Source organism: Pseudorasbora parva, chromosome 3 (genome assembly GCF_024679245.1).
Source record: "Pseudorasbora parva isolate DD20220531a chromosome 3, ASM2467924v1, whole genome shotgun sequence".
Classification (NCBI taxonomy): Eukaryota; Metazoa; Chordata; class Actinopteri; order Cypriniformes; family Gobionidae; genus Pseudorasbora; species Pseudorasbora parva.
Window position 1 is genome coordinate 54050069 of NC_090174.1, and position 21998 is coordinate 54072066.

The 21998-nt window shown below is 38.4% G+C and overlaps 1 protein-coding gene across 3 annotated transcripts in view; it reads left to right on the top strand.

Moving 5' to 3' along the window:
• Positions 1-17591, top strand: part of nos1 (nitric oxide synthase 1 (neuronal)) — a 101761-nt gene extending 84170 nt beyond the window's left edge. For 2 of the 3 annotated variants that reach the window (XM_067439497.1, XM_067439496.1), the window contains exons 23-29: positions 628-838; positions 2994-3081; positions 3171-3292; positions 5459-5607; positions 8078-8272; positions 8431-8549; positions 11753-17591. In XM_067439497.1, the coding sequence (XP_067295598.1) occupies positions 628-838; positions 2994-3081; positions 3171-3292; positions 5459-5607; positions 8078-8272; positions 8431-8549; positions 11753-11768 (900 nt within the window). In that variant the 3' untranslated portion in view covers positions 11769-17591. Of the gene's footprint in view, positions 1-627; positions 839-2993; positions 3082-3170; positions 3293-5458; positions 5608-8077; positions 8273-8430; positions 8554-11752 lie in introns of those variants that run through there. The other variant, XM_067439498.1, reaches the window with a different exon arrangement.
• The last annotated feature ends 4407 nt before the right edge of the window (positions 17592-21998 follow it).

Here is a 21998-nt window from a genome sequence, read left to right on the forward strand (position 1 = left end):
ATTCTGATGAAGGAATGGAGTGGACCAGAGGAGAAAGACAAAGGGTTCACGTCAATGAGGATGGCAACTGATTAAAATAAGCATACAATTATGTATATTTTAATCCTTTATTTGGAATACACTAGCGAAAGTTTGTGGTCTGTAAAAATTTGAAAAAAGTATCATGCTCAAAAATACAGTAAAAAAATGTTATATTGTAAAATATTAAAAATTAAAAAAACATTTTTTTTTCAATTGTAATATATTTTAAAAAAATGTAATTTATTCCTGTGGGAAATTCAGTATGATTACTTCAGTCTTCAGTGTCACATGATCCTTCAGAAATCATTCTAATATGCTGATTTATGATTATTATCAATGTGTACATGGTGTCAGAACTCTCTTTAAAAGGAGAGACCTGAAAAAGACCTTTCTGGCTCTGTTTTACACTCACATGACTAACACATTTATGCACAAAACAACGCTGACAGTTTTTTTTTTTTTACTCACTTCTTGCTGTCAGTTCACGGCTTTCAGAATTTTTTGAACGTTTGCCATTCTCTGCCACTCATCCACAACTCGTGTGCCAAACCAGAGCTACTGAAGACATCATGTTGATCACGCTTCATTCTGTCTGTGTCTCCTCAGGGTTTGCAGGAGTATGAGGAGTGGAAGTGGTATAATAACCCCACAATAGTGGAGGTGTTGGAGGAATTCCCATCCCTCCAGATCCCCTCCACCCTTCTCTTGACACAGCTACCCTTCCTACAGCCACGGTACTACTCCATCAGCTCCTCTCCAGACCTCCATCCAGGAGAGATCCACCTCACTGTGGCGGTGGTGTACTATCGGCCCAAAGGTAAAAAAAACAACATCAACAACAACAGAGGATTTTTAATGGGGTTGCTTTTTCATATCCCAGGGAACTTAAGGGGGTTGTGTTCATTTCATTTTCAACTTTATATCAGCATCGTAGAAATGTGTATCATTTTTACAGAAAAACAAAAACAGCAAAATGCTACAGTTAACTGTTAGCTGTAAGTTACTTTGCCATATGGTGAAACAATGTAACAATTTACTAATCAAATTATTTTTTCAAGAGTAAAGTAAGACATTACTTATAAATTTACAAAAAAATATCTGTTACTTTTTCAAAGAGGTAATGCAAGTTAGTTTGTTTTCCCATGTATTGAGCTACGCCTCTCCTGTCTCCATGTTAAGAGAAATCGAGCGTAAGATGCAGAGGCGTTGTTTGCGCTGTGTGAGCATGATGATTATTGTCATTTGAGCAGACATTTACTCATTTCACTTGCAGAAAAAACATATTCAGTATTTCTCAAAAGCAATATTAACAAGCGTGCAATAATTAAATGTTAAAGGTTTAGTTCACCCAAAAAGGAAATTGATGTCATTAATGACTCACCCTAATGTTGTTCCACACCCGTAAGACCTCCGTTCATCTTCAGAACACAATTTAAGATATTTTATATTTAGTCCGAGAGCTTTTCTGTTCCTCCGTCTATGCACACTATGCTGTCCATGTCCAGAAAGGTAATAAAAACATCATCAAAGTAGTCCATATGTGACATCAGTTAGTTCATTAGAATCTCTCGAAGCATTGAAAATACATTTTGGTCCAAAAATAACAAAAACTACGACGTTATTCAGCATGGTCTTCTCTTCCGCGTTTGTTTTCAAACCTCAAACAAAGATTTGAACGGTTCAAACTTTGATGATGTTTTTTTTTATCTTTCTGGACATGGACAGTATAGTGTGCATACACTTGGAGGAACAGTAAAGCTCTCGGACTAAATATAAAATATCTTAAACTGTGTTCTGAAGATGAACGGAGGTCTTACGGGTGTGGAACAGCATTAGGGTGAGTCATTAATGACATCAATTTCCTTTTTGGGTGAACTAAACCTTTAAATAAAGCATATTGACTTTATTCATTTAATCTCACTTTATCAACCTGTCATAAATTTGTTGCTGACCTTCAATTATTCACTTCAACCATACTAAGCAAATTGTATTCATATAAACATAATTTTTTTTATCGTTTAAGTAATCACGTTCTTCTGAAATCCGTTCAAACTTGGCGTCATCAAGCTACGCCTTTGTTTTCAATAGGCGCCCTATAGTGGATGGAAAAGTTACATGATGTAGTGAAGTTCATATTCAGATATCTTGAGATTGCAGATTTTGGTATCTTGGACGATGCAAACATCAGCAAACTCATATTAAATTGTGTAATAGATACTGTGTTGAAATATGAACATTTCTTTGTTTTGTGTTTTTTTATTTTATTAAAAAGCTAATGATCACCAGAAACAATTTGTTTGTACCAGATGTTAACAGTAATATATCTCAGCTGATCACTTTAACACCAGATGTTCAGAACATGTGTAAATAGAACTTGATGTAATGTTTAATCAATGCAATCCACTTCACAGTGTTAAATGTTTCCAGTGCTCATTTCAAACTGTGAGTGTCACACTAAACAGCCTCTCACTTTCAATAGTTACAATGACAAACTCACATTTCCCCAACAGCGGTATCATATGAATAATTGGGTGCTTAATAAGAGACTATGAACTTAATTAACAATATGACTGAAGTGCCTAATGAATTGTGAATAATCCGTATTGTCAGAAGGGAAACCAGGCTGATTGTCTGTGGTATTTGACTGCTCATCTAATAACTGCTCATTTATTTTAAAGATAGGGACGACATCAAAATTAAAAGATCAAATTAATTCTAGATCTGCATTTTCTGATAAGCCTTTTTTTGTTAACGTGTGCACAAGAGAAACTGTGCTGTAATCTCTTTTCCAAATTTTGAATGCGTTGTAAACATGTAATTATGTGCATAATGCTGTAATTGGCGGTTAAAATATAGCAATTTCACTCAATTTGAAGCGAGCGATGTCAGCCCTGTGCAGTTCTAAATTGCCATGGGATAGAACGGTGTCAGAGGGTGTCAGGTTAAAGGATTATTTGTTTTATTCCGGATAGATGGAGAGGGTCCCGTACACCACGGAGTGTGTTCCTCCTGGCTCAACAGTTTGGAAGAAGACGATACGGTGCCTTGCTTTGTCAGAGGGTAAAGCTTCGAACACTTCTCAAATATGTCCACTGAGGGTAGTTTTCTTTAGGATCTAATGGAATCAATGGGTGTATTTTGTGCTTCAGGGCTCCAACGTTCCGTATGCCAAAAGACAGCCAGGTTCCGTGCATTCTGATTGGCCCAGGCACCGGAATTGCTCCATTCAGAAGCTTCTGGCAGCAGAGACTCTACGATATTGAAAATAAGGGTAGGCTTTTGATTGCTTCGAAGTCTAAATTGTGCTTTTAAATGGAAACTTCTGAGAAAGGAAAACATCTTTTGTTTGAATATTTTTTTAATTTGTTATTTAATACATTTTTCAAGTGGGACTTTTAACATGTATGTGTTCTAACTGTTGAACTTTTAATTATTATATATATATATATATATATATATATATATATATATATATATATATATATATATATATATATATATATATATATATATATATATATATATATATATATATATACAGTCTTGTTCAAAATAATAGCAGTACAATGTGACTAACCAGAATAATCAAGGTTTTTAGTATATTTTTTATTGCTACGTGGCAAACAAGTTACCAGTAGGTTCAGTAGATTGTCAGAAAACAAACAAGACCCAGCATTCATGATATGCACGCTCTTAAGGCTGTGCAATTGGGCAATTAGTTGAAAGGGGTGTGTTCAAAAAAATAGCAGTGTCTACCTTTGACTGTACAAACTCAAAACTATTTTGTACAAACATTTTTTTTTTCTGGGATTTAGCAATCCTGTGAATCACTAAACTAATATTTAGTTGTATGACCACAGTTTTTTAAAACTGCTTGACATCTGTGTGGCATGGAGTCAACCAACTTGTGGCACCTCTCAGCTGTTATTCCACTCCATGATTCTTTAACAACATTCCACAATTCATTCACATTTCTTGGTTTTGCTTCAGAAACAGCATTTTTGATATCACCCCACAAGTTCTCAATTGGATTAAGGTCTGGAGATTGGGCTGGCCACTCCATAACATTAATTTTGTTGGTTTGGAACCAAGACTTTGCCCGTTTACTAGTGTGTTTTGGGTCATTGTCTTGTTGAAACAACCATTTCAAGGGCATGTCCTCTTCAGCATAGGGCAACATGACCTCTTCAAGTATTTTAACATATGCAAACTGATCCATGATCCCTGGTATGCGATAAATAGGCCCAACACCATAGTAGGAGAAACATGCCCATATCATGATGCTTGCACCTCCATGCTTCACTGTCTTCACTGTGTACTGAGGCTTGAATTCAGAGTTTGGGGGTCGTCTCACAAACTGCCTGTGGCCCTTGGACCCAAAAAGAACAATTTTACTCTCATCAGTCCACAAAATGTTCCTCCATTTCTCTTTAGGCCAGTTGATGTGTTCTTTGGCAAATTGTAACCTCTTCTGCACATGCCTTTTTTTTAACAGAGGGACTTTGCGGGGGATTCTTGAAAATAGATTAGCTTCACACAGACGTCTTCTAACTGTCACAGTACTTACAGGTAACTCCAGACTGTCTTTGATCATCCTGGAGGTGATCATTGGCTGAGCCTTTGCCATTCTGGTTATTCTTCTATCCATTTTGATGGTTGTCTTCCGTTTTCTTCCACGTCTCTCTGGTTTTGCTCTCCATTTTAAGGCATTGGAGATCATTTAGCTGAACAGCCTATCATTTTTTGCACCTCTTTATAGGTTTTCCCCTCTCTAATCAACTTTTTAATCAAAGTACGCTGTTCTTCTGAACAATGTCTTGAACGACCCTTTTTCCTCAGCTTTCAAATGCATGTTCAACAAGTGTTGGCTTCATCCTTAAATAGGGGCCACCTGATTCACACCTGTTTCTTCACAAAATTGATGACCTCAGTGATTGAATGCCACACTGCTATTTTTTTGAACACACCCCTTTCAACTAATTGCCCAATTGCACAGCCTTAAGAGCGGGCATATCATGAATGCTGGGTCTCATTTGTTTTCTGAGAATCTACTGAACCTACTGGTAACTTGTTTGCCACGTAGCAATAAAAAATATACTAAAAACCTTGATTATTCTGGTTAGTCACATTGTACTGCTATTATTTTGAACAAGACTGTATATATATATATATATATATATATATATATATATATATATATATATATATATATATATATATATATATATATATATATATATATATATATATATATATATATATACACAATTTTGTATTATTTATTTTAATTGCAATTATTTATTTATAATTTGGGGGATAAATTAATAGTGTGCATATCATTATCATAATTATGAGATATATTAAACATGTTTGTTTAATATACTTTGGCATTTGTCATTGAATTCAAACTTAATTTTGGCATGTTTTATTTCACCAGGAATCAAGGCATGCCCCATGATCTTGGTTTTCGGTTGTCGGCAGTCACAGATTGACCACATTTACAAGGAAGAAACCATCCAGGCCAAGAACAAGGAAGTGTTTAAAGAGCTTTTCACCGCATACTCCAGAGAGCCCGGGAGACCAAAGGTTAGAATATGATGCCTTGGCAAATATCACTGAGGATGTTTCAAATCCATTAATACTCCAGCATTAGTTAGGGTTTAGCTAGATTGCCCATGTGAATCATAGAGATCGGTGTGAAAATGAGAAATGGACCTTATTGAAGAAACTCAAATTTTTCCTTTTTTTTTTAAATGGAGTGAGTAAAGCAAAGGCTTTCTGACTGATCATATAATCAATACTCCATATACCATGACATGTGGTTCGTAGTAGGGGTAGGACAACCTCAAAATGATTTTTTGATGTCAATTACAGGTCCTTCTCAAAAAAATAGCATATTGTGATAAAGTTCATTATTTTCCATAATGTAATGATAAAAATAGAACTTTCATATATTTTAGATTCATTGCACACCAACTGAAATATTTCAGGTCTTTTATTGTTTTAATACTGAAGTTTTTGGCATACAGCTCATGAAAACCCAAAATTCAGAAACTCCTGATCAGTACAGAAACTCTTGATCAAAACACACAATGCAAGCGATAGTATGTAAGCAAATGCATATGTAAAATAATGTGGTCATCAACATTACATCAGCATATAAATCAAAACTGCCTAATGTTACTGAATGAAATGTGGACCCAGGACGAGCTACAGCACTGTGCAAGCATTAGAGGTGTTGATGGACTCGATCTACTCAATCTGTGCTTGATCATCACTCTGAATCTGATCTGTATACAGTCTTTCACATAAATGTGATTTTCTCTAGCCTAGAAATCTAGACGCACCCTAGCGGCAGCAAATCTAATCTGCCCACGAGTGTCGTCTAGCAACTCTCAATACCCTTCTGAGCTGTAATCGCCAAACTCTTGCCGGGCCAATCACATTGTGTATAGAGTCGGTGGGCGGGGCCATAATGACGACGGCCGAGTTGCGTTTGCGTGCTTCTCGTAAACACAGAGGCTGGAGAACAGCGGTCTTTCGAATCAGCTCTGACCGTGACTCTGGAAGACTTGGAGTTAAGCTTTTCTCAGAGAAAAGAACAAAGAACGGCACTGAAGTCATTCGGAGTTCGGAGTTTTGCTGACCGGATACGGCGAATGTTTAATCTAGCAACAAGCTCTTCTTCACGTTGCTCTGGTTGGTTGTAGCGCTATCCTATCGTGTGCAGAGGGAGTTTGAAAGACAACCGTTTATCCCGCCCCTCGGATTGAGCCCTGTCAATGGCAAGTTTCCAGACCAAACATCTTGATGTGAGTCTGGCAGGCTAGATTTTTTCAGCTTTTTGTTCAAAATGTTGCTTTTTTTATGAAACTTACACATATTCAAATTTTGATAAAAAAGAATGCTAAAGCTAGAATAAAAAGTTTTTTTTGTTTGTTTGTTTGTTTAAAAGAAGAAGGTCAGCTCTTTGTTTTGATATATTGCATGTTCAGATATTCATAAAACAAAATATTCTATGGGCTATTACATTTTTGTGAAAATGGTCAAAAAATAAAAAAAAATTAAACACTGGCGGGGAAAGAGTTAAATGGTGTACTGATCAATGTGACATGGCATTAAAACTACTTACCTTAAACCTCATTTGCAAAATTGCCATGCCAAGCTGGCCTCTTTTCCCTTGCCATGACCGCATCCATGTTCTCCTCTTTCACTTCCTCCTCTTTGTCTCGGTGCACATAAAAACCACAGTTGCCAAAGTGCAAATTATCTTGCTCTACTTGTTAACCACTAGGACGTACTGATGACGTTTTATTCTTCTGTACTAACTCATTGTACATTCCATGTCGTACCCAAGTTTTTTAGATCCATGTCGTACACTGTGCTTTGTAATGATCTTATAGGATAGTTCTAGCCTGACAAGCCAGACCCACATCAAGATGTTTGGTCTGGAAACTCAGGGCTCAATCTGAGGGGCGGAATAAACGGTTGTCTTTCAAACGCCCTCTGCACGGCATGCACGCAATTGAATATCGCTACAACCAACCAAAGCAACAAAAGTGAAGCAGAGCTAGTTGAAAGAATAAACTTTCACCGTATCCAGTTGGCAAAACTCCGAACACATCTTCCCTTCTTAAGAATGACTTCAGTGCCGTTCTTTTCTCAGAGAAAAGCTTAACTCCAAGTCTTCCAGAGTCGCGGTCAAAGCTGATTCGAAAGACCGCCGTTCGCCAGTTTCTGTGTTTACTAGAAGCACGCAAACGCAACTCTGCCGTCATCATGTTATGCCCCGCCCACCGACTCTATACCCGATGTAATTGGCCTGTCCAGAGTTTGGCGTTTACAGCTCAGAAGGGTTTTGAGAGTTGCTAGACGACACTCGCGGCAGATTAGATTTGCTGTCGCTATGGTGTGTGTAGATTTCTAGGCTAGGATAGTTCAGTAGCAGACATAAAACATCATTGTAGAGCATTAAAGTCGACTAGTCTGTGCAACCCCTAGATCATATATGTCTGTTTAGTCCCTTACCTCACGATTCCGCATTTTTTCCCCTCAGAAATACGTCCAGGATGTGCTTCGCGAGCAGCTGTCTGAAACGGTGTACAAGTATCTGAGAGAAGAAGGAGGACATATCTACGTCTGCGGGGACGTCACCATGGCCGGAGACGTACTTAAAACAGTCCAGCAGATCTTTAAACTGCACGGCAACATGTCCCTGGAGGATGCCGGCTTCTACATCAGCAAACTAAGGGTTAGATCCCACTTTTGTCTAAAAGTTACACTATAGTTAGTGGTGCTATAGGGTCATTTATTAAAACGGATCCTTTGTGCGCGAAGGTAAATCAAGTACAAGGTCACCTGAGAAGTTCCAATTACATTTTCAAACTGTTCTCCTCATTCTTGTTGAAGGATGAGAATCGATACCATGAGGACATTTTCGGTGTTACCCTGCGCACTTACGAGGTCACCAACCGTCTAAGGTCGGAGTCCATCGCGTTCATCGAAGAGAGCAAGAAAGACACAGATGAGTAAGTCCTGTTTGTTTATTCTCCATCCGTCCTCCTCTCTCCTTGAGTCGCCTTAGGTTATCCATGCTTGTAGGAGGACCTTGTGCTGTGTAGATTACTGTAGATACTGCCTCTGGACCAGCATCACTGAATGCCAGCGGTAACCATAGAGACGGAGGCTGAGAAGAGGCTGCAGCGTAACAGGATTAGTGAGAAGAGAGTGGCTGCGCTATTCTCTGTTTGTGCTCTTACAGATAAGAGCTTGTTCATTGCACACTTGCCGTGAGAGCGGAGGGAGGGAGAAGTGTTTTAACCGTAGCGCGCCTAACTGGCCTTTTCGCTGTATGGCCACCGTAGTTCCTGTGAGTGGTGTCGCTGTTTTTGATGTTTTATGATGAAAGTCCTTGAGTTGGAGGACGAGAGGTACCTTACAATCTCTCGCCGTGTGTCATCTGGTACTCTGTTGGACAGTGGAGAAAAAAATTGAAGGATAAATTAATACAATTTTGTTCAAAATAATAACAGTCCAACATCACTGGTAGAAAATCATATTATAAGAAAAAATCAAGAAAATCTTTGGTAGAAATCATATTTCTACATGGCACATATTTTAGTAGTAGGTGTAGTAGAATAATAGAAAACCAACAGACCCAAAAATCATGACATGCATGCTGCTGATTTTGTGTAATTGACTAGTTGGAAAGGGCATGTTCAAAATAATAGCAGTGTGGAGTTCGATTAGTGATCAATTAGAGGTTATTCATTCTGTGGTGTAAAACATGTAGCTCTTATTTAAGGACAAAGGCAGCAAAAAATACAAGCAAACTAAAAAAAAATGACAAAGGCAGCAACTGTTGTACTGTGCATTTCTCTCTGAAAATGGGTCCTTCCAGACATTGTTCAGAAGTACAGTGTACTTTGATTAAAAAGTTGATTAGAGAGGGTAAAACATATACAGAAGTGCAGAAAATGATAGCCTGTCCAGCTAACATGATATCAGATGCTTTAAAAGGGCTCAAAAAGGCATGGAAGAAAATGGAAATCCACCATATGAATGGATCAAAGAATAGCCAAAATGGCAAAGATCAGCTCCAGGGAGATCCAGAAATCTAAAGTTACCTGTGAGTACTGTAACAATTAGATTCCTATACACTCACCTAAATGATTATTAGGAACACCTCTAATACTGTGTTTGACCCCCTTTCGCCTTCAGAACTGCCTTACTTCTACTTGGCATTGATTCAACAAGGTGCTGAAAGCATTCTTTTGAAATGTTGGCCCATAAAAGGATGCACATGGTCAGAAACAATGCTCAGGTAGGCCAATTGGCACTAAGGGTTCCTAAATTCTGCCAAGAAAACATCCCCCACCAATCAGCTTGAATCAGTTGGCCCATTCTCCTCTGACCTCTAGCATCAATAAGGCATTTTCGCCCACAGGACTGTCGCCCACAGGACTGTCGGAAGTTTTTCCCTTTTCACACCCTTTTCTTTGTAAACCCCTAGAAATGGTTGTGTGTGAAAATCCCAGTAACTGAGCAGATTGTGAAATACTCAGACCGGCCCGTCTGGCACCAACAACCATGCCACGCTCAAAATTGCTTAAATCACCTTTCTTTTCCCACTCTGGCATTCAGTTTGGAGTTCAGGAGATTGTCTTGACCAGGACCACACCCCTTAATGCATTGAAACAACTGCCATGTGATTGGTTGATTAGATAATTACATTAATGAGAAATTTAACAGGTGTTCCTAATAATCCTTTAGGTGAGTGTTCGTGAAGCCAAGCTATAGGCAAAGTCTCGTTGTTGAAATAATGACGTGCTGAAGAGGTCACAATTTGCCAAAGAACATATTGACAGGCCTAAAGAGAAATGGTTCAATTTTGTGGACTGATGAAAGCAAGATTGTTCTTTTGGGGTTTTAGGGCCGCAGAAAGGTTTTTTTTGGTGGCGCAAGCGTCATGATTTGGAGATGTTTCCCAATCTGTGGTGTTGGGCCTATTTATCGCATTCCAGGGAACATGGATCAGTTTGAGTACATCAAAATACTTAAAGAGGTCATGTTGCCCTATGCCGAAGAGCAAATACCCTTCAAATGGGCGTTTCAACAAGAAAACAACCCCAAAAACAACAGTAAGTGAGCAGCATCTTGGCTCCAGACCAACAAGATTAATGTTAGGAGTGGCCACCCTCTAGAAAAAAATGCTGTTTCTGAGGCAAAGCCAAAACATGAAGAGCAATTGTGGCATGTAGTGCAATCGTCGTGGGCTGGAATACCTGTTCACAGGTGCCAGAAGTCGGTCGATTCTATCCAACACAGATGTGAAGCCGTTCGCAGAAACCTCAGTTTTATATATAAAACTAAATATTAGTCCAGTGATTGACAAGAAATCTAAATCAGATTATACAGTAAATCCAGACATTGCTATTTTTTGAACAGCCTAATATTCCTTTTTCTTCACTTTCAGTAAAGTAATAACAATACATTACAATAACAAACAAAAAAAAATTAGAATATGATGAAAGTAATTTGAATAATAAAAACCCTTCTTGCTTTACATTTAATATTTTTATGCATTCAATGCAACATTTCATGATGATATTTAATAATATTGTGATATACAGTTGTGTTCAAAATAGTATCAGTGTATAGTATCAAAATAGTATCAGTATCATGAAACTTGAAAGATTGTGGTTAGTAAGACTTTGTTTTATGTGTTTGAAAGAACAAATGCTAATCAAAGCTGCATTTATTTAATCAGAAATACAGTAAAACTGTAACATTGTTAAATATTACTACAATTTATCAGTCTTATTATCAGTGTTAGAAAACTTTTCTTTTTATTTGTAACAATGTAAAAGTCACTTTTGATCAATGAAATTTGATTACTTTGCTGAATAAAAGTAAGTATTTCTTTCTTTCAATGTAAAAAAATATTTCTGGGCACATATTTTTGGATGGTAGTGTATATATCATAAGGATGCACTCAATAACAAAAAATACAGTAAATAGTGTGGGCATATGCAAGTTGTGAAATACATCAATGTAAATAAATGTGTTCATGCAAATATTTAATTGCAGAATGCTACATTTAATTATCATTAATTAAAATATAAACATGAATTATGTTATATTTGTGATGCACTGAATGCCTACCCTCTCTACCCCTCCCCCTTTTCTCTCTTTTTAATCTTGTTTAATCTTTATTTTCTTTCTTTTGCAGGGTGTTTTGCTTATAGTCTCATTTTCAGTCCATATAGCTGGTTTTGCTCATAATCAGCCAACCAGAAGCATGATGGGACACCAACCATGATTCGGGAAAACTGTGCCAAGTTTGTCTATTTAAAAAACAGTTTCTTCTTTTTTTTTTCTTTTTTTCTTTGCTAGGTCTTGTTTGATGTGCAACTCTATGATCAAAACCATCTGCATTAATACAAGTACCTTTCACTTGAATTTCTGAATGCACTTTTTTGTGTCTTTATGCTTTGTCCTCAATGGGCTGCGTGCACTTAGACATGGCCTGCCTTTTTTAACGTGGAAGCAAGATCAGTGGCTTTTCTGATGTACAAACTGGCGTAGATATTGACTTTATCATTAGAAGATGGGAAGTATTTGGTTTGGTTAGTGAGTTTTTATTATGCGTGAGGGTTATTATGCACATTATGATCTGTTTTCATTAAAGACCAAGTCTCTGTCATGCTAAAAAGAGAGGATGTGCTTTCATTTACTACGGGTGAGTTATCTTTAAAAGAACCACACTGAGTGAAAAAACACCAAGTTTGCTTTGCATTCACACTGTCCTTGACCTTGAAAGTGGGCTCAGATCTCATTTTGGTCCATATTAGTTCATTTTGGTTGTGAAAGAGTCAATTATATTATCAGTTATATGAATTATCATATTTATTTGTCTTTTTCCTCCTCCTCTACTTCTTAATAATAATTTATAATTGTATGTTCAATTTAATATTATTATATTATATGGTAACACTTACAGTAAGGTTCCAGTAGGTAATATCAGTTAATGCACACATACAGTATTTTATCATCTTTTTTAACATTAGTTAATAAAAATACAATTGCTAATAGTTCAGGCCCACTAAATAATATTAAGACATAGAACTTTTGATTTTGATTTAAAGTATTAGTGAATGTTGAATAAACATTAACTAAGATTAATTATTTAGAAGTAGTTTTGATTGATAGTTTATGCTAACTTATGTAGTTAACAAATGTTAACGAATGGAACCTAAGTGTAAAGTGTTGTTATTCATTTTATTTTATTGAATATAAAATCATATACAAAATAGAAATTTATCTCTGACTCCTAATATGAATAAATGTAAAAAAAAAATTATTAAATAAAAAAACGACATTAAATTTTTTTAACCAACACTGAGCATTTTTCTATAATTTTTTTTTTTTTTTACAATAATACTTGTATTTTTGACTGAGAATTAATTAACTCTTTCCCCGCCAATGACGGAACTTTCTGTCATTTTCGAGCACTCTGTATTTTCCCTGTTATGCGGTAGGGGGCGCTAGTCTGCATTTTCTGAAAGAGTACTGAATCTCCAGATTAAAATGGAAGCAAAAATATTTGTCAGTGCTTTTTGCATTTTCTCACAAAGGTTTTGTGGTCCGCCTGGAAAAAGTTTCTCGGGGGAACGCAGAATGTTTTGGGAGTAAGCGCAAATTTTCTCTGAGGAACGCAAAACGTTTCTTGGGGGAAGGCAAAGGTTTTGCGAGCGAATGCAAAGTTTATCGGGGAAATCCAAAAGCATTGACTTATTATTTTTCCTCCCATCTCATATTTTTTCCCCACTACAATATCCCTTTTTCCCCACCACCATATCCCCATATCCCACCCATATCCCTCCAGATCCAGTCATAGTCTTTCACAAAAACATGATTTTCTCTGTTTGTGTGTGTGTGTGTGTGTGTTCTTTTCTTTGATATGTTGTATGTTCAGACATTAAACAAAATATTCTGGGGGCAATGAGAGTTTTGGGAAAAGGATAAAAAATGCTGGCTGGCTTTTAGCTCTTTCCCCGCCATTGATTGAGGTTTTAAGCTTTCCGGGTTTTCAGTGTAATACGGTAGGGGCGAAATTACACATCGTCAGAATCTCCTGATCAAAACAAAGTGAAGAAGATGCAGAAAAAAATGATATGCATATGTAAAATAACGATCACAAAAATTTAACAGCATATAAATCAAAACGGGTCCTGCATGTGTTCTGCACACTGTGCGATTTTTCAAAATCCTTTGCGAATGTTGCTCATCAGACTGTACGAACATGATCCCTGATGTAAGCCATGTCACACTGTAAGATCTCAGTTGTCATTAATGTCAGACTGTACGATAGAACAGTGCTAAAATGTGCTAAAAACAGACACGCGCAAGAAAACTCGTCCAGAGTTTGATATCATCAATGAATGACGCGTTCGGTGACGGTGAGCTGCATTACACGCGGGACTGAAATGCTGGCTACAAAGAAATCTCTAGCTCTCGTTTTGGTCATAGTTTGTCTTGAAAAACCGAGATATTTGACGGTAGTCGTAGGAGAAGTCACACTGCAGGGTTGTGTGGTAAATCTTCTGACACTGCCAGAATTTCGTCTGAGGTAAAATTTGATCGCAGCGCTCAATAATCGGCTGCCGGTGAACATGACAAACTAACGACCAAAGACGTCAGATTTTAGCCTAGGATCAGAGGCTAAAAGGGATTTTAGGATTTGCAAAAGTTGTCTCAGATGGCCAAATCGTGGGCAAAATCACACAGTGTGCACCCAGCTTAAAGGTAATGTTCACCCAGGGTGAGCTACAGGACTGTGAAGCTCTGGTGGTGTTGATGGACTCAGTCTAGTCAATCTATGTTTTGATCATCATTCTGAATATGATTCAGTGTAGTCTTTGACAAAAATGTGATTTTCTCTTTTATTGCTTTTTTTATGAAACTTACCCACATTCTAATATAATGTGATTTTTTTTTTACTGCATGAAGCTAGAATAAAAGTAAAAGTTAAAAAAAATAATAATAATAATTTATTTTTTATTTATTACTACTACTATTACGTATTTATTTTTCTTATGCTATATTGCATGTTCATATATTCATACAACTAAACTAAAAATAACTAAAAAATAACTTAAAACTAAAAAACAAAAAATTCTGGAGTCCATGAAATTGTCAAAAACACGGGCGGGGAAAGAGTTAATAAATGCCAGCTTCCCATTTGTGTAGAAAACGTATTAGAAAACCACGCTTTATAAATGACCACTACAGTAACACTTTATTTTACAGTATCCTGTTACACGTTACATGCACTTACTATAGTATTAACAGCAAATTATGCATAATTACATGCAACTAACCCTCAAACCAAACCCTAACCCTAACCCTTATTTAATTATTAATTATTATTACTCAGTACTGAAATCACTTGTAAATGACACACACTGCAAATTGTCGGCACACTGGTTACCATGCATCTAACCCATAGAATCTAAACGTGCTAAAGTGGTTAGTTTGTTAACAACTAGCCCTCAGTGTGATTTTTTAAAATTTATTATTATTTCCTGATACACGAAAACATCTTACTTTTGAAATTAATCCAATGAATAAAAACGTAATTTTGGATTTAAAGAAACTGGTTGGATTTTAACACTTTCCCCACCATTGATAGCCTAGAAATCTAGACGTACCCTAGCGGCAGCAAATCTAATCTGCCGCGAGTGTCTTCTAGCAACTCCCAATACACGTCTGAGCTGTAAACGCCAAACTCTGGTCAGGCCAATCACATCGTGTATAGAGTCGGTGGGCGGGGCTTAATATAATGACGGCCGAGTTGCGTTTGCGTGCTTCTAGTAAACACAGAAGCTGGTGAACGGCGGTCTTTCGAATCAGCTTTGACCGCGACTCTTGAAGACTTGGAGTTAAGATTTTCTCTGAGAAAAGAACAAAGAACGGCACTGAAGTCATTCTTAAGAAGGGAAGATGTGTTCTGAATTTTGCAGACCGGATACGGCAAATTTTAATCTTTCAACTAGCTCTGGTTGGTTGTAGCGCTATCCAATTGCGTGCACGCACACAGTGCAGAAGGAAGTTTGAAAAACAACCGTTTATCCGCCCCTCGGATTGAGCCCTGTCAATGGTGAGTTTCCAGACCAAACGTCTTGATGTGGGGCTGGCTTGTCAGGCTACACCATTGATGGAATTTTTCGGCTTTCCGTGTCTTCACTGTTATACGGTAGGGGCACTATTACGCATCTTCTAGTACAGAATCTCCAGATCAAAACATAGGAGAAAAAGAAGCATAAACAATGGATAGCATATGTAAGCAGCTGCAGATGTAAAATAATGTGGTCAACATTAATGGGCAATGCGACGCACACCCGGCTCAATGTGAGACCAGGCAAAAAAATTTAGCCCAACGCAGTTAACATTTTCATGTCCAGCGCAATGTTGTTTAAATAGCAAATGCACTCACACCCATCTGTTCACCCATCCGTGTGCTGGTCTGAAAACCAGGTGTGTTCAGGCGCATTATTGGCACATTACTATTTTGAGGCAAATGAAAAAGACTGTGCCATTGACCAACAATTATTTTTTTTATTTTTTTTTAGTTTTCAGGCTATGCGCTCAGATGATTAAAATAGGGCCATAAAGCTTTTTGTTCAAAATGTAGCTTTTTTTGTGTGAAATATACCCACATTTAATTATTGATAATACAAATAATGCATGCTAGAATAAAGCAGGTTTTTTTAGAGGGTCAGTTCTTTCTTTTGATGTATTGTATGTTCATACAACAAAATATTCTATGCGGCATGCAAATTTTGTGAAAATGATACTAAAATTCTGACGCTGGCTGGCAACTTTTTCCAAAAACGCTGGTGGGGAAAGAGTTAAGATCAATAAAACTAAGATGAGGCCACTTTTAAATATCATTTAATGTGCATTTATCTCAAGCTAACTCTAAGAAAAGACTTAAAGTTTTAAAAATCTCTCTAGGCTGGTTCTTTTATGAAACATCCTTGAAACTTTGATCTTCGGTATCCGGAAGAAATTGACAAAAATGAAAGAGGCGATGCACCCGTTTTGCTTTATTACACTTCTATATCCATTTTTCTTGCTTCTCTGAGAGTTGGTTGCGATGACCCTTTTCTTTGAATCTAACTGAGACCTGGATTTCTTCTTTAGGTTTAAGAGCAACCGTTGTAGTTGTTGTTTCGTATTAAAGGGTAAACGCTTGCAGCAGAGAGCAAAAAATCAATGGCGCGCATTGTTCATTTTTTGCATGCAATGCCTTTTTTGATGGCTTTAAAAGGACAGGTTTCTGGAGATGAATCCTTTAAGCTTCTGAAATGTGTGTTCGGTTAGATCCTAGCTTGCTTTGGATTTGCTTGGGAAACTTTGAGTTATGAGTGACCTCTGGCATGAAAAATATTACGTGAGGTAATTTGATTTCAAGGGACTTTGCTTTCTGTTGTCGAATATTCTTGTTCTATGTATGCTGTTAACACTGAATGTTTCCTTCCCCACATTTGGGTTTTGCACCGTTTAAACTCTGTGATTATAAAAAGTTTGGCAAAAAAGAAACACACACATGCATATATTAAAAGGTACAGTAAATATCTAAATATTTATGAGAATTTTTTAAGAATGTATTTTGATTATGGGTATTGATTTGGTTTTGTCCTTCTGAGTTGCTTGTAATATATTACGTGAATATGATGTCTAATCTTGACCTAGTTTGGGGGAACCTGAAGCATTATTCTGAATGCATGAAGTTACGTCCTGTTTTTCTCTTAACCTGCACTGTGTCCGTTTTACTGTCGTGATTGCGTCCTTCTTCTGTGATTGGACCGAGAAGAAGCTTACAGGATTTTGTTTTCTCTTTTTGTGTTTGTTCTTTGCTGCTGCTAAAAGAAACTGTTCCGATCAATTTCCGCTGTGACTCTTCTATTGTGGAACTTTGAACATTGAAACATTTGCCATTTTAATGCATATACTGCAAGAACTTTGCATCTACTTAATAATAAAAGAACATTTGTATGTCAAGACTTGTCGAGTTCTTTGCTCTTCTTTCTAAAGTGAACCATAAAATGTATGTCCTTAAATGTCCTGTTCATTCAAGGTAATGCAGAAAAAAAATGTAAACATTTGATCTTAGGAGATTATGGTGTGTGTCATTTAAAGGGGCTATGTGTAAGAATTTTCATGTATTAATCGCTTTTTAATGTGTCAACCAATGCCAATGTGCCAAACTCTGATCTCAATGTGCCAATGTGTGAACAGCTTGTAACTAAACTTAAAAGAGTCCTCCTTTGACGTCAATGAAAACCTGTCGGCTTATTTTTATGTTAAGGACTCTGCATGATTTTGCCGGGAAAATAAGAAGGATGTAATGTGAGAAAACTGATTAATTCAAACTGTAGTCTCACATAGGCAGATCTATAATCACCAACATACTTCATGATCAAACTATCAAAATGATACCAGTATAGATCCGCAAACATATCCAAATCGCTTCGATTGGATGCTTTCTTAAAGGCTGCCTTCTGAGCGCTTTCATTGTATGTTTATTTTGTTATTGAGAGGAAAGCATGCAGCTCTTATTTACATATTCAACTAAACATTTCTCTCAGCAGCGTGGACGCATCTGGATGTTCATTAACAGTATATTGTTGCAAAAGTATTTCCAACTTTTTTATTCTAAGCAAAGAATAAAAAAGGGAGGGGTGTCTCTAGAGTTGATTATCACTGGGGCAGAGACCCGAGTAGCGTCTTGCTGCAGAACACAAGATCTAGGGGGTGGACTTGGATAGGTTTAGGTCTGAATCCAGATACAGAGGGCAGAGTTGGGTAGGTTTAGGGTTGGACCCAGTTCCAGGAGGTGAAGTTGGGTAGGTTTAGGATTGGACCCAGTTCCAGGGGTTGGACTGGGGTAGGTTTAGGTCTGGATCCAGATGCAGGGGGTGGAGTTGGGTAGGTTTAGGTCTGGATCCAGATGCAGGGGGTGGAGTTGGGTAGGTTTAGGTCTGGTTCCAGATGCAGGGGGTGGAGTTGGGTAGGTTTAGGTCTGGATCCAGATGCAGAGGGTGGAGTTGGGTAGGTTTAGGTCTGGATCCAGATGCAGGGGGCAGAGTTGGGTAGGTTTAGGGTTGGACCCAGTTCCAGGGGGTGAACTGGGGTAGGTTTAGGTCTGGATCCAGATGCAGGGGGCAGAGTTGGGTAGGTTTAGGGTTGGACCCAGTTCCAGGGGTTGAACTGGGGTAGGTTTAGGTCTGGATCCAGATGCAGGGGGTGGAATTGGGTAGGTTTAGGTCTGGATCCAGATGCAGGGGGTGGAGTTGGGTAGGTTTAGGGTTGGGATCCAGATGCAGGGGGTGGAATTGGGTAGGTTTAGGGTTGGGATCCAGATGCAGGGGGTGGAGTTGGGTAGGTTTAGGGTTGGGATCCAGATGTAGGGGATGGAGTTGGGTAGGTTTAGGTCTGGATCCAGATGCAGGGGGTGGAGTTGGGTAGGTTTAGGGTTGGGATACAGATGCAGGGGGTGGAGTTGGGTAGGTTTAGGGTTGGGATCCAGATGCAGGGGGTGGAATTGGGTAGGTTTAGGGTTGGGATCCAGATGCAGGGGGTGGAGTTGGGTAGGTTTAGGGTTGGGATCCAGATGTAGGGGATGGAGTTGGGTAGGTTTAGGTCTGGATCCAGATGCAGGGGGTGGAGTTGGGTAGGTTTAGGGTTGGGATACAGATGCAGGGGGTGGAGTTGGGTAGGTTTAGGGTTGGGATCCAGATGCAGGGGGTGGAGTTGGGTAGGTTTAGGGTTGGGATCCAGATGCAGGGGGTGGAGTTGGGTAGGTTTAGGGTTGGGATCCAGATGCAGGGGGTGGAGTTGGGTAGGTTTAGGGTTGGGATCCAGATGTAGGGGATGGAGTTGGGTAGGTTTAGGTCTGGATCCAGATGCAGGGGGTGGAGTTGGGTAGGTTTAGGGTTGGGATACAGATGCAGGGGGTGGAGTTGGGTAGGTTTAGGGTTGGGATCCAGATGCAGGGGGTGGAGTTGGGTAGGTTTAGGGTTGGGATCCAGATGTAGGGGATGGAGTTGGGTAGGTTTAGGTCTGGATCCAGATGCAGGGGGTGGAGTTGGGTAGGTTTAGGGTTGGGATCCAGATGCAGGGGGTGAAGTTGGGTAGGTTTAGGTCTGGATCCAGATGCAGGGGGTGGAGTTGGGTAGGTTTAGGTCTGGAGTAGGTGGCTGAACATACACAGTAGGCTCAGCCTCAGACATCACACCCACGGATCGTTTTTTGAATGGCCGATGCACGTTTTTTAGGTATCTCATCGATAAAAATCTGGATGTCTAAAGGCGGGCGTACACGGTGCAATTTTTGCTTTCGTACGAACTCACAGATTTTTTTTTTTCTCAGGAGAAATCGTGTGGACATCGTGGATGTTTGTATGGTCGCGACTCGCAGCATGTGAGAGGAAATGCGAAACGAGTCGTGTCATGTACCAGCTGATTTGATGCGATGATCAAATTAACTGACATGTAGTGTCTACAATATCTCACGACCTCCCTAGTGTCCGAATTCACACAGTGTATGCCCGCCTTAAGAATGTTATCTGCCTAAATAGAAATAAGACTGAGATAATGCTTGGCAAAGTTAACACAGACAGATTCATGGTGGAGGGTACCGCCTTGGAGTTTCAGACTAAATTAAAAAATTTGGGTGTGATAATTTATGCAAATTTAACTTTTGATCCCCATGTCCAGAATATGGTAACATTTTCTTTACATATTGCACGATTGCGCACCATGCTATCATTTGCAGTAGCTGAAAAACTGATCAATTTGTTTGTTTTCTCTTGCATTGATTATTGTAATGCACTACTTGCGGGAGTGTCGAAATCTACATTAAACAAATTACAGTGAGTACAAAACTCAGCAGGCCGCATCCTGCAAGGTCCCAGACAAGTGAACACATCACTCCTATCTTGGAGTCCTTGCACTGGCTGCCTGTCAGGTTTGGTATTGATTTTAAAATTCTCATGCTCACCTATAAGGCCTTGCATGGTCTGGCGCCACAATATCTGTACGACCTTGTAGCTAAATACACCCCAGGACGTTGTCTTCATTTATCTGATTCTGTTTTTTTAGTTGTGCCTCATATACATTTACGTTCTATGGGTGACCAGGCCTTCTGTTCCCATGCTCCAAAATGATGGCATAGTCTTCCCAATGAGATTAGACAGGCTAACTCTTTTTGTGTTTTTAAATCTCTACTTAAAACCCACTTTTTTAGGCTAGCCTATAAGTGACTCAACTTATTTAAATTTGTTTTCTATTTATATTGTTTCATTGTATTTTATACTGTCCATACTGTTTATATGAAGCGTTTTAAGATATAACTTTAAAGACACTATAGAAAATAATGCTTATTCTTATATTATTATAAGAATGATTTGGGGGTAAAGGTTGGGGATTAGTGCGCGTGCACATGGGGGGGGGGGGGGTGGAAGAGAGAAGCATAAAGAGGGAAGTTTGAATTATATGATTTTAATATGGCCGACACACAACCAAAGAGATGACGTTCTTATGATCAACTGGCAAGAAAAAGGGAAAAGGAGAATGAACGCACAAAGTCCCAAATTTACATCTGAAAAGCCTTCGAAAGCTGGTGAGAACTCCGACAGCAGAAGGGCTTCCAATCATGACTGTTTCAGGAAGCATGGAGGGCAGGAGGAGGAGGGTATACCTAGCCTCTGTTTTGTTTGACAACACTTCGACCGTCAACAAGAAATTACTCCACCCTGGATCACTTAGAGCACCTTTAACTGGAAACACTTAAGGAGTTTCATCTGGTTGTTTCAATTCTACAGGATGTCCGGGAGACCTGTGCTGCGTTCTTTAATGGTCCGCCTGGAAATAAATGCAGTGATGCCAAACCTCTTTGTGGAAAAAGAAAGCCACTGTGTTTACAACTGTGATAATAAGCGCTTACCTGGATTTACTTAATGCTGGATTTTCAATATTATGTGAAGTTTACAGCTCCATTGTTTCAGTAATATAGTAAAGTATTAAAGCAAGTATATAAAGTGTGAGGAGCTGGATCTGGACATTAAACCCAGCCCACATTTAAGTGTGACATCAGAAACCATACCCATGTCCAAATACGTAAATAATGTTTTATTAACAAAGTTCAGGAGGAGCACGTTCAGATAATTAACATGAGTGGAGGGCACTCAGCAATCAATGATGTGTGTATATATATACAGTGGGTACGGAAAGTATTCAGACTCCCTTACATTTTTCACCCGTTGTTATATTGCAGGCATTTGCAAAAATCACTCGTTATTTTTTTTACTGATTAATGTACACACCGCACCCCATATTGACAAAAAAACTGACACAAAAAATGTTAACATTTTTGCAGATTTATTAAAAAAGAAAAACTGTATTCAGACC